The 13,045-nt window shown below is 44.7% G+C and overlaps 1 protein-coding gene across 4 annotated transcripts; it reads right to left on the bottom strand.

The window, feature by feature from the left end:
• Positions 1-155: 155 nt before the first annotated feature.
• LOC143834329 (tripartite motif-containing protein 10-like) lies at positions 156-11,969 on the bottom strand. 4 transcript variants are annotated; one of them, XM_077331059.1, is made up of 9 exons: positions 11,813-11,969; positions 10,968-11,001; positions 9,961-10,419; positions 7,740-7,835; positions 6,607-6,837; positions 6,019-6,041; positions 4,878-4,993; positions 2,551-2,583; positions 156-1,887 (listed from the first exon to the last, which is right to left on the bottom strand). In XM_077331059.1, the coding sequence occupies exons 3-9, from the start codon at positions 10,366-10,368 to the stop codon at positions 1,382-1,384; spliced, it is 1,413 nt and encodes a 470-aa protein (XP_077187174.1). In that variant the 5' UTR covers positions 10,369-10,419; positions 10,968-11,001; positions 11,813-11,969; the 3' UTR covers positions 156-1,381. The 4 variants fall into 4 exon arrangements, with proteins under 4 accessions (XP_077187174.1, XP_077187175.1, XP_077187173.1 ...); XM_077331060.1 differs by having other exon boundaries at positions 9,961-10,388; XM_077331058.1 differs by lacking the exon at positions 10,968-11,001.
• Positions 11,970-13,045: the final 1,076 nt, after the last annotated feature.

Here is a 13,045-nt window from a genome sequence, read left to right as displayed (position 1 = left end):
AGATAATTGTTTTATGATTTTACTGATGATTATATTATCGTGATGTCACCTGCCCTGAACTGCCCAGGAAGGGCGGGTTATAAACCTAAAGATTCGGGTTTTTAATTGCTGCTGATCACCCAAGATGTTTGTTTGACCATCCTCGTAGGTCGAGGGCTTTTCCATCTGATCCACTGCCTACCTAGTGGTCAGCTTGCCGCTCATGGACCCCTGCTTCTCTAGCATTGTCATGTTGCTTCGTGCCTGCCCACATCTCTGTCTCTTGCTCCAGAGTAACGTGAATTCTCCAATCCGCTGTTGGAAGCTCCTTGCAGGTCGTCCATCACTAGTCAGCCTAGCTGGCCCATCATGACTCAACAAAACAAACTCAGTGCAAGCTCACAGAAGGTGCATTTCTTACTTGAACACAGGCCCTGATCCCACTCCTGCCACCATGTCAAGGAATTCGTGGATGAACCCCATGAGTTCTAAGGTAAGCATGTGTAAATAACCAGGCAATTGCTAAAATATATATATGGTTTATTAAGAGACATTTAGAAAAAAATTAGTTGTTTATTAAATACAACTCATTTTCATAGACATAGGCCAGTGAAAGTCCAAACTAACATAATTTGGGCTGCTTTGCTTGACTTCTGTCCTGATGTATTCGGAAGGGGTATATAAAATACCAGTCGTTGGTGCTATTGTACAGCTGTACGTTTCAGCTGGATCGGAATCTGTTCCAGATGTTGTGCTCTGGAAAGTAACAGTTCTCCATATAGTCACTGCTTTAAAAGCTGTGCTGGAGTCTACTTGGAACGTGGCCTTTTATTCACATTTGTTTCTTCAACGGTGTTACAAAACACAGGTGGATCTTGTCTTGAACATTTTGTGTAGCTCATCCCCAAAATAACAAGGACATCCTGGGCCTAGTCTGCACACACGAGATAATGCACTTTCAATGCACTTTAGAAGTAGATTTTCCTGTTCCGCACAGGAAAATCCAGCTGCGAAAACACATTGAAAGTGCATTATCTATTGTATGCAGACTAGGCCCAGGTCTGGTGAGGGATCGGAGGACAACTGGAAATGACTGTTGAGAGGAGGGGGGAGAGACTGGAGCCACGAAGGCCCAGATTTCTAACTCTGCCTTTGAACAGAAGGTGACCATTATTTGTGACAGTTAAAGTTGTCCTTTTAAGAGAAATAACAGGCCAAGGAGAAGGGATCTGGGGGGGCGGAGAAGCATGTGACATTTTGTTAGTTTTGGTGACTAGGAATCTGTAGAAGCTTTTTCTTGAACCTCGAAAAGGGCTTTCGGGCAAGCCACGTTGAAGGTTCTTTATTAATCGTCCCGGTCTCACAAACACCGGCAGGGCTTGTGAGGGAGATTTCGAGTGCTTTAAAAGGAGAGGCACAGGTCGCCATCCCCATACACAGCAAAGAAGGGGTGGACGGTCTCACCGCAGAACGAGGTTACAAAGAACTCGTAGAGAAGAGTGGCTTGGCCGGCACTGAAAAAGGCCACTCGCCCCCCATTGTAGTTCAGACAGACTCGGAGCAAAGAGGGCTCCCCTCTCGGGGTCAGGGGAGGGTCAATGTCTTTTAGGAAAGCCTTGTAGTGGCCCTTCCACCTCCCCACAGCCCAGATCCCTTCCTCAGGGGTAAAGTTGACCTTGCCCTTCATAGGCCTTCTGGCCACCCCAACAGCCCAGCCCTCTCCTCCTCCCACCACAACCTCCCAGAAATGGCAGCCTCCTGTGAATCCCTCACGGCCCAGAACAAAACCGTAGTGTTTCTCAGGGTCTCCGGAGAGTTCTTCAGGTATACACCGCCATCTCACTTGTTTTTGATACCGAGTCTGCACGTGACGGGAACTCACGGAGTCTGGATCCAGAGTGACATTCACTGTTGGGAATAAACGAGGTGACAGAAAGGATGCAGAATCAGCTGGGAGATCGATTCACTTCCGGAAGATCAATTAAATCAGTGGTTCTCAACCTTCCTGAGGCCGCGACCCTTTAATACAGTTCCTCATGTTGTGGTGCCCCCCCCCCAGCCATAAAATTATGCACGGGTTCTTTCACAGAAATTAAGCCAAAACTGACCAATGGCGTGAAGATCCGTTTTTCATGATTGTATATAAATTGATTTTTTTCCAGGGTTGCTCAGTTCAGTTCTGCCTCTTGGCCCACCATGCCGATATCGCTCTTTTCCACTTTTCCAGACAGATGAACACTCTATCTTGATCTACCTACCAAGGCTGTTGTGTGGATGGCACCCCCCCCCCGGCCAAGCTGCTTGCTCTGCCGCGACCCCTGCAAAAGGGTCATTAGACCCCCAAAGGGATCCCGTCCCCCAGGTTGAGAACCACTGAATGAAGTATATCAATACATAAATTCTAACATCTCCTGAGGAAACCCCACCCTGAAACAATTCCTGTTTCTAAACCAATAGTTTTGGTTTGTTTCTATGTTCAAAGGATGGAACTCTTGAATGTCAAGGAAACACACACACACAATTAACTCCCCTTCTTGTGAATTTTGCTGTCTTTCAGGATTAAAAATTTACCTCTTAGCTTCGGAGATGCCCAAGCCAGAGTGTCTGGAGAAGCAAACGGAGAAGAGAATAAATATCAAACCATTGTATTCATGGAGTATCTTGTAACAACAATAGCATTTCCAAAAAGTATTGACATAGAAACAAATCTGGGGTCATAGGCATCTTCTTTCTATCTTTGCCTGCAAATACCTCCATTTCTCTAGTCCTAATGCAACTTTCAGCATTCCCAATTACAGCTTCTATAGGATTTAGAAACCAAAAGCACAGAATATCTGATCTGGAAAGCTAATACTTGGGTTCAGCAGAACTTCTTGCCAGGACTTTGAGGTTCAAATCTGGATTTTGAAAATGCAGTCCACTGATATGTCAGCCCAAGTAAGTTTTAGAATTGACTGAACTGTGAATTCTACAAAGTGATAATAATATCTAATCCTAGCAACACTAGCAACACAACAACAGGCATTATTCACACTACCCAGGGATTTGTCAATGTTATTGTTCTGTTAAAATATTGTTCTGGTTGTCATGTTGTGTTATGACTAGTAATCAAGCCTGCTGTAATAAAAATACAGCGGGCGCTAGGCAAGGGAGCCCCCAGCAGCCGCGCTCCGTGCGGCTGGTGGGGGCTCCCTTGTCGGCAGGGCGGGGATTGGCCCGGCCGATGGTCTGTCTGGAGGAAGGGGCCAATCGGCACCCTTCCTCATCCCGGACAGAGCCCGCCCTAACTCCTCCCCCTAAGCCCTTACGGCTTTATTTAGTCTGGGGCGCCTGCGGCGCCACGGGCTGTGTTAAGATTGTTATTTGCGATATTGTTCATAATGTTCTATGACATTTTATGTAAACCACAAACGAACCGTCAATTCCTTTTGGTAACTCCAGTCCAAACAAAATGTATAGGAATTGTCCAGGCTATTTCAAATCATTAATGGATCTTTTTATTTCTTCTTTTTATAATAATTCAAAACTTTGTAAATCATCCAAAATCATAAATCACAACCCAAACGGGTTCTTAGGTAAATAATATCCCGTTTCCCCAAACTTCCTCAGTGATTGTGATCCTTCGTATTTTCTTAATGTTTTCACTGCCCCTTCTTATTATAAAAAGGAGAAATAAAAAGATCCATTAATGATTTGAAATAGCCTGGACAATTCCTATACATTTTGTTTGGACTGGTTTTATGTAAACCGCCTAGAGCTGTATGGAAGGGTGGTACAAAGATCAAAATAAATAATAAAATAATAATAATAAAAGGGAGCATTTTGACAGATCCATTCTGGCTACAGTCCTACAGCAAAGCAGCAAACAAAAGAAAAAGATCCCATTAGCATATTCAGAAAACCAGGAATCTGGTCCAGGAATTATGAACTTCCAGTATGAAAAGTCCAAAAGAATTCCCAGCCTACCTAAGATTTGATTTTCTAAATGCCAAGTTCACATGAGAGAAACACGAGGTGAAATCATACACTGGTTTTCAGAGCGACCGGGCTGGTTAAAGGCTTGCTGGCCCACAGAGGGAGTCAAGGTCTTGTGGTCTAAATGGAAGCACCCTTTATGAAAACCTCCGGACAGTTATCAGGAAGGAATTATTGTTTCTCCTGCTTATCAAAGAAAGTGTTAAAGTAATCAAGCTTTGATTGTGCATCAAGAATGGCTATTGAATTCAACATGCCCGGATCAATGAATAGCAGCTACTAAGTCTGCGGGTTCCTTGAACACAGACTCCGATTCTTCAGATCAGCTCTTTTCATTTAGCAACTCCAGCAACAAACTCCAAGGACGGAACAGAGGAAAACAGGCAAACTCGTGCCCTTTTATACCTTTCAGGCAGCCCGCTGCTGCCTCTGATTGGCCCTAAGCAGATCAACCTGATTGGGTCTAAGCAGAGCAATCTGGTTGGACCTTAACAGGTTCCTTTGATTGGCTAGTTCCTTGGCTGGCAGAAACCCTCATTTGCATCAGCGGCCAAATGCCTACAGACATAACAGCAGCAATTGTGTAAGGGCAAGAACAGGGCATTCAGCAGCAGGACCAATGTGTAGTAAGTCATTTAAAACTTTTATCAGCTTCACTAAATCAAGGTCCTGCTTTTGAAGGCTTCTTCTTCTCCCTCCTATATACTGCGGCACCTACCGTCACGGAGATGAAAATGGAAGGGGATTTTTAAAACGTTCTAGAAACTTTGTTTCTGAGCTGAGATTCCAAGAAGACTCTTGAGAATAAGTCTCTCTATGCTGAACTAAAATTGTCTTCTTCACTGGCGTTCTTGAGTGTCCCAGAACTCTCCGTTTGCACGCGTGCATGTCTGATGTCCTCTCTGAAAGCCTCTCCCTCTTACCTGTGAACGGCTTCATGGCACAAGCCAGAAAAGGGATATCAGGGCAGTCCCAGGCCTTCCATATCAGCTCAGAAGGGAACACCTCGGGGTTCTCAAACACCTTTTTCTTCTCAAACCTAAAAAGAAACATGGTTGGTGGATCATTCCTCCAAACCAGCATTCCTCAGAGAAGCAAAAGAACAAAATGGCAAAATACGCAGAACGAAGACAATTCGCTTAAAAATGCAAAGCAGATAAAGAAAAGATAAAAGCACGGAAACAGGAATGTCAAAGTTGCTGGTAGGCATAAAAAGGTGGGGGACTTTGAGCCAGATGGAGGAGGCAGCCAGTGGACCTGATGCCCACCTACAGCCTGTTGCAGGAGGAGGCTGTCTCTGAGGGGACAGACATAGATCACCAGCCAGGTTCCAGCACGCTGGCCCCTCAGCCCCCCCAGCCCTGAGCTAGCAACAGAGTCAGCTCCCAGTCAGCTGGGCTCAAGAATGTTGTAGGAGGAAAATGACAGAGGGCGTAATGCCCACTTAGGAGCACAGCCCCAGCCAAGTGCTAACAGCGAGGATGAGTCCTTGCAGGAGCAAGTCTGTGGCAGCCAGAGGCTGCATGGCTCAGTCTAGGCTGTGGAGCAGTGTGGTGGTTAAAAGCAGCAAAATGAGGGAGGGAGTGGCTGTGTGGAAGCAATTCACCCTTTAATTACCAATCTTGCTTCTTGTGCTCTGGATTGATTTTGTCTCTGACTCTGGCCTGTACCTTTGTATCCTTGTTCTTGGAGTTCCCTTTGGACGAAGCCGTGAGTATTGTGTTGCCTAATATAAGGGATGGTCTGGCATTTAGGCAACACTATATTTTTAGACCTGGATTGCTTAACTAATTCTGCCTTCTAAAAACTGCCTCTGTGTGCCTGCCGTGTGCAATAAGAACACAGAGATGGGCAGTTACCACAGAGATGGGCAGTTTCCTAGAGAAGAGTGGAGGTGACTGCCAGGTGATCACTTCCTGGAAGTGACATCACACCATCAGCAATACTCCTCCTCTCTAGAATCTATTCCATCCTGAAGAGTTCATTATGTTTGCCATTCGGCATATGGCTTGGAACTGCATGCTACCTACAGCCTTTGAAGGGAAATGAATGGGATCCACTTACCTCTCCAAGGTCTCTCTGACATCCTGGAAGGAGCAAAGAGAAAGAGAAGGGAAAGTTAATTCAGTGGCTGCAAAGAACCACACAAGCACAAGGACATTTTTTTTCTCTGCAGTGGGTTTATTTGGAACATTCACACTTCCTCATCCTCCAGTTGTCCCCTTCTGAGCCTTTTCATGTCCTCTGTACATTTCTTCTCAAGCACTGCAGCCCCTTCTGTGAAGATATGACAGCTGGGTAGTCAGAGGAATTAGCAGGTGGCTGCAATAGATTGTTATGGGATTGGACTATGGGGAGATTGTAGCTATCCATTCTTTAAAAGTCTTCTAGTGTCACAGGGATGGGGAGATAACAGGGGAAATGGCAGCTGATGGGGAAAACTCCCACATGGACCTTCCATTTCCAGTGCAAATGACTCTGCATTCATGGTAGGGATGAAAGGCAAGCGAATTGAGAATCTTTGCCAGATTGGTTAAAGCCAAAGAAATCAGATCTACTACCCTTCATTGAAGAATGAGGATGCACCTTCAGTGTGCAGACCCATTTTCTTGATCTGAAGGTGATCTTGAGCATTTTCTACCAGAGTCTTACCTGCAGGAGTTCACTCTCTGGCTGCTGATGCTTCTCCTCCATCTCTTGGATGAGGCTTTCGAGAGAGGAGAGTTCCTCAGAGAGTCTGGCCAGGTGGTTGTCCCTTTCTCTGGCTACCTCCTTCTCCACCTCTTCTATATCGGCCAGCAGATCTTTTTCTACTTCATTCAGCAACTGGTGTAGGGTTCGGAATTCAGTTACTCTCTTTTGTTTCCCTGATTCTATTCTTTTCTGAAGGAAGGAAGGAGTAAGAGGGAGGGAGGGAGGAAGGAGAAAGAGGAAGGGAAGGAGGGAGGAAGGAAGGAAGGAGTAAGAGGGAGGAGTAAGAGGGGGGAGGGAGGGAGAAAGAATTGTCAGGAATATAATTCATTCTCGGATGGGGGTGTCAAATTATTTAGGAAGGACACTCTGATTTCTTCCAGTGATCACATCAATATCTTGCATAGATCCAGAAGGATGTACAAGCCCTCACTGGAGATGGGGATTCTCTAGGACCAAGGGTGTCCTTCCCACAACCACTCAGCTGGCTGGTTAGGGGGGAAATGGCAGGTTGGCGTATGGTCCACGTATGCCCAAAGGTGAAGCCATTGGGAGACATAAGGGATAGTCTGGCGTTTAGGCAAAACTCTATGGTCTTCAAAGAATACATGAGGATACATTTCTAAATGAATAAATAATTATTATTCTTATAAACTCATGGCGGGTAACATCAAATAGAATAACAATACAATGCTATAATAGAATTTTAAAATTAACTAATTATGTTTTCAAATTGTTGTTAAAATCAACAACTTTATTGTTTTAGTCTACTGAGGGCTAGTTGATGGTAATTTTTTCAAAGCAAAGGAAGTGATAAATATTTTAAAAGACCTTCCTCCTCGATCTTCTGATTCAGATTTCAGCTTCTGCAGCTATCATAAGATAATCTCTCCAGGGAAAATGAAATATGTAGTTTGGCCCTTAAAATGCCCCAGAATGTCTATTTTCTGTGACAGACCAGGCTATTCTCAGTGACAGATACCCATTCTGAGAACTGGGACTACATTGTGATTTTGGACTCTTCCTATTTTTGGGATATTGTTTTTCCAAATATGTCCCAGTTCTTTTTGATTTCCAGCATTTGGGGCACTTACAAGCATCTCTTGACTTTTATCTTCAGCATTTGCTATATATCCTAGAATTTTCTCCCTCTCAGTCTTCAAAAACTCCAGACACTTGAACACCTTATCCTGAAGAAAAAAAAAAGAACAAACCTTCTGGATTAGTTTGTATTTGTTATTTATATACCTATATTTGTATTTATAGCCTGTCCCTCTTGATCCAGTCATCTCAGGGCGGGTTACATCATATAAATATTAACAATATATTGTAAATATATATTGTCAGCCAGCTTGGCAGCCAGCTGGGTGACCTTGGGCTCACCACAGCACTGATAAAGCTGTTCTGACCGAGAAGGAATATCAGGACTCTCTCAGCCTCATCTGCCTCACAGCGTGTCTGTTGTGGGGAGAGGAAAGGGAAGGCGACTGTAAGCTGCTTTGAGTCCCCTGGTAGAGAAAAGGGGCATATAAGAACCTACTCTTCTTCAGTAATCTCAGGGCTCTCTCAGCCTCAACTCCCGCATAGGGTGTCTGTTGTGGGGAGAGGAAAGGGAAGGTGATTGTAAGCTGCTTTGAGACTCCTTCAAGTAGAGAAAAGTGGTATATAAGAATGAACTACGAGAAGCAAGCCTGAAAACAGAAATTCTTGAAATGAAATGCAAGGCCAACAATTTAAGATTTAGAGGAATTCCAGAAGAACAACTGAGTTCAAATCAGGACCTGGAAATTAAGACCAGAGAATTATTACAAAAAGGGATGAAAGTACAAGGAGACTTCCCAGAAATAGATCAGATTTATAGGGTAAACGCAAGATCTACTTTTGTGAAATGCAATATATTACCATGGGATATTTTACACAGGCAGGAACCACTACAGGTGGATGGGAAAATGATACAAATGTTTCAAGATTTATCCTCTGGCACAATCAAGAAAAGAAAAGAATTGCTGTTAGAACATGTGAAAATATTTTGTGCATTCGAAAATTTTGGGGATAAAGAAAAGAGAAAATTAACAACAGAAGAACAAGGTGTAGTTCTCCTTAAAGAAATAAAAGGAGATACAAAAACCTCATGTACTGAATCAGAAGAATTATCTCAGAGAGAAAAGGAGTCTGATTTGGATAGCTCTGAGAACCAAAAGCCAAATCTACACCAGCAGGAGTGATATTATCCCAAGAAAGAGGGAAAAGGAAGAAAAAAGGATAGTAATTATGATGGATTTAAAAATTCTACCAGTTAATTAGAACAGATTGAACTCACAAACTAAACATGCAAAATTTTTCAACCAATTATAGGGTTGGACATTGTATACAAGAAACTCACATTCAGAAGGAAAGCAAAAATATTATTAACTTCTAAATGTTTGGGCATAATTTATTCAGTATCTGCAAACTGAGAAATTCCCTTTTCCTTTACCAGAGGTTTCCCAACAAGCTAATTAACGTTTCCTTGTAAGACTGGCTCACCCTTTAGCAGAGTCTCCGTTGTCTCACTTCGACAACACATTGTCTTAGAATCTAATCACTGAAACCTGCTTCAGGATACATTTTTGGGTATAAAAACAGAGTGTTTTTGGGTATAAAAACTGTGTTGCAACACCCTGACTACTGCTTTGCAATATTTAGCTAAACTAGGTGCGAGGAAATGAAGAGAGAAAAGCCAGACCATTGGAGAAAATGACCAGCAGGCTGGCGTTGAGTGAAGCAGCTATCAGCATGCTGGCTTGGTTGTAAATGTAATGTCAATTTTTTTTTTGCAATATACTTCTTGGGAGATTTATTTACTGCTCTCAATAGCACACTTCTAAGACTGGGCAAAATCCGCTATATCAACCAAATATCCCAATAATGAGTATCCTTAGTCCAGTCACTGCGTTTTTCCTCCTTCCACCCATTTTTATTTCGCCTTTTGAGTATTTTTGCCTCCCTCCCCCCTTTTCCTCCTCTAAAACATCATCTTGAGGCAAGTATAACACCTTTTTTGCTTCAGAAAATAAGCATAGTGGCTTTCTTCTGAACTTATGCTTTGCAAAGATTGGCACAGAAGAGTGTACTCTACTAAGTCCATAATATCTTTATAATTTGCGGTAATAAAATGATTTTAATTAAATGGGTTGGTCTTAAATCTGTTCTCAGCATGGCTCTGGCACATTAAAAAAAAAAACAGACCCAGTTGTAACCAATGAGCTATATGGGGAGGGAAGTGCATCTTCCCCAGAGAATGGGGGGGGGGGATTCCACCAGCAAGGTTAATACCTTGTATTGTAGGACAGCCTCTTCCAGGAGGAGCATTGTGTGTCCCTGGTGTTCTGGGGATCGCTCACAAAGTACACACACCAATTTTTCATCCTCTTGGCAGAACAAGTGGAATTTTTCCTTATGTTGCAAGCAAAGATGTTGTTTTCCCACTGGCATCAGTTTAATTTTTTCTATGAGATTTGCCAGCTGCCAGTTTCGACGGAAATCCCCTTTCTGGAACTTGAATTTGCAGATGGGGCACTCCGGCTCTTCCTCCAGTCCTTGCCACGTCTCATAGTAGTTGGTGATGCAGCCCTGGCAGAAGCTGTGCCCACACTCCAAGACCATGGGGTCTGTCAGGTAGTCCAGGCAGATGGGGCACGTGATCACCTCCTGCATCTCTGCGAGGGGTAGAGCTGAGGCCATAGGGGACGTCTTCTCAGTGGCTTGGGGGATCGGAAAGGCAGCTTGTTAGAGCTGTCAAAGGGCAGAAGGACACAAATGACTAGACAGAAGGCTTTGAAAGTTAGACTGTTGGCATGTGGAACTGATTTTGAAATAGATTTTCCTTTCTTACTGTTGACACTAGGGGCAAAGCCCGTTGTACCCAGGAATGCTATGGGCACTAGGACGCATGCCTGCACGGTGCCTTTCCTGGGGCCTGGCCCTCCCCCCCACACTCCCCGCTTGACCTTGAGATCCACCTCCAAACCTCAAAGAACATTCCCAACCTCCAGGTGGGGGCTGGAGATCTCCCACTCCCAGCTCTACCACCAAAGTCTCCAGATATTTTCTCTTCAAGCTTTCTGGCCATGGAGGACAGGTGCGGGCCTGAGCTGCAGCCAGAAGGAGGAGGTGGGGGAGAGCATCAAAGATCCCAGGCCAACGCTGTGACCAGGGCCAAAGCGGAGGCCCAGACCAGGATGGAATGGAGTGCAAGCCAGTTCCCCCCTCTACTCCCTGACCCCCAGGCCCCACCTCCCTTCTAGGTGTGAAGCACTGCCAGCCACCTGCCCCTCACTTACCTGGTGGCAGGAAGCCTCAGAGGCAGTGGGGTGCCTAGCCAGGAGAGAGAAAGAGAAAGAGAGAAAGAAAGAAAAAAGAGAGAAAGGAAGAAGCAAGCTCCATGGGGTTGGCGGGCAGCCTTACCCCTTCTCCTCCCCTCCCCCCGACTCTTGAGGCTGCACTGCCAAACATCAAGGAATACTTCTAACCCAGGGGTTGCCAATGTGCAGGTGAGGCCTGGAGATCTCCTGGAATTGGAGTTCAATGAACAGAACAGGGAGGTGGCGAATTGCCTGCTTGTTATGCAAAGCTTGAGCTAGTCCAGTTGGGTCTAGTGAATGCAACATCGCTTTGGATATTCCAGTCTTCCAAAGCCCCTTGCTCATAATGCCTCCTAGGCTCTATTTGCCCCTTTGCCAATTCCACTCTTGCCCTGTGTCTTAGTTGCCAGCTCTTGACCTCCAGTTTGCCTTTATTATTATTATTATTAGGTGATTAGGTGATTTATTTCCTGTCACTCCCGAAGCCGGCTCGTGACGGGTTACAACAGTCCATCATAAATCCCAGATAAAACCCCATTAAAAACAGGACATCCAACAATAAACAAAAAACCACAGGTGGCGAAACCTAATGTGACCCCTCCTACCAATATCTAATCACGTGGTCTGGAGGGTGGGGGGTGGGCATTGATGTTACATAGCCCAGTGCTAGAACACATCCTTCATCCCTCATTTCTTAGCCCAATGTTTCCTTCTTCTCTTCCCCCCACCCTCCTCAAAGAGCTCAGGTCACTGTAAGGAGAACTTGAATCTCCTTGTTCTCCACCAACCAACCAAGATGGCTACTGGTCCACTGTGCAAGTTACCTGCTGGCTGTCTCATGCCAAAATCACAGCATGGGCACCACGGGCTTCCCCCTTGCTTCTGATCTGTCTCGCTTTTCGTACGTCCCTGGAGTGTTGACGAAATGGAGGTTTGAAGTCCCCTAATCAGCGGACATCCCACACTCCTGTGGTGGTTGGTGTCCTTCTTCAGGAAGGAAGTGTTGAAAAATACACTTTTATAATACTGCAATAAACACACCCACAGACCATCAAAGCAGAACCTTCATTGTATTTCAGCAACAGTATAATAGGAGATACATTTATGACTCCAAAGTCCAAATCATTCTTGTGTTTCGTTTCCTTCTGGCTCCACGTTTGTTTGTTTTTTGTTATGAACGTGTAGGGGGTGTGCACCAATGAAAATACAGATCAGACATTTTAGGAAAAAGGCTGCATTCCATGAACGTATTCCATAACGTATCTGTTAATTTGATGTGCCACAAGACTTCTTCTTGGTAACTACAACAGACTGGGTTGGCTCGATTATCACCCCAGGCAGAAGGAAACACTCATAGATTTGTGTTTACACTGAAACTTGCATCTGGGGTTACAGTTGGCTTTGTGAGTTTTCTTCTAGGGAAAGAGAGGGCTGTAAGCCATGTAGACATAGAAACGTAGAGCTTGAAGGTATGACAAGGGTCATCTAGTCCAACCTCCTGTACAATGCTGCCCCCCACTCCACTAGATATTTTTACTCTGTGCCCAGAGGAAGGCTAAAAAAAAACTCCAGGATCCCTGGGCCAATCAGATCTGGGTCTTTTCTACACCCGTGATTTGCTGTAGTTTCATAGTGGATTCCTGTCCAATTTCTTTTTAAATTCAGGATTTCTTCCTTTCTGCACTCTTTCCCCACCAATCAGGGATCAGCACCCATTCAGTTCGCTGTTTGCTCGGTTTATTTAAGAGTAGGGCTGCCCTGTTTTTCGATACATTACTACCTCAAATCGAAATTTTCCAAAGCAGAATCCTTTTGCCAGATGTCTTCTCCCTGCCCTCCTTCCGCCTGTTGGAGGCCAGTCCCATGGCATTGGAGAATACTTCCAGGAGTGTGTGTTTGTGTGTGTGTGTGGGGGGGGGGGACGACAACGACATTTTGATGAGGGTTCCATCTTCACATCCATCTACGGCTTTTAAAAATGACCCTTGCAGGGAGCTGCAGGCTTCTAGAGGGCTAATTATTGTGCAAGGATCTGAGCCGGTAGAGCAGAGAAATCC

This window comes from Paroedura picta, chromosome 3 (genome assembly GCF_049243985.1).
Source record: "Paroedura picta isolate Pp20150507F chromosome 3, Ppicta_v3.0, whole genome shotgun sequence".
In the NCBI taxonomy this organism is placed as follows: Eukaryota; Metazoa; Chordata; class Lepidosauria; order Squamata; family Gekkonidae; genus Paroedura; species Paroedura picta.
The sequence above is the reverse complement of the archived record's forward strand: the minus strand, read 5'-3'. Positions and strand labels throughout refer to the sequence as shown.

Excerpts from the sequence above, each read along its gene's own strand:
- LOC143834329 (XM_077331057.1), bottom strand. Across the intron at positions 6,838-7,739 it reads ATAAAAGTCAAGAGATGCTT|AAAAGAATAGAATCAGGGAA; the intron begins GTAAGTGCCCCA and ends TCCTTCCTTCAG. Across the intron at positions 6,042-6,606 it reads CAGAGAGTGAACTCCTGCAG|GATGTCAGAGAGACCTTGGA; the intron begins GTAAGACTCTGG and ends TGCTCCTTCCAG.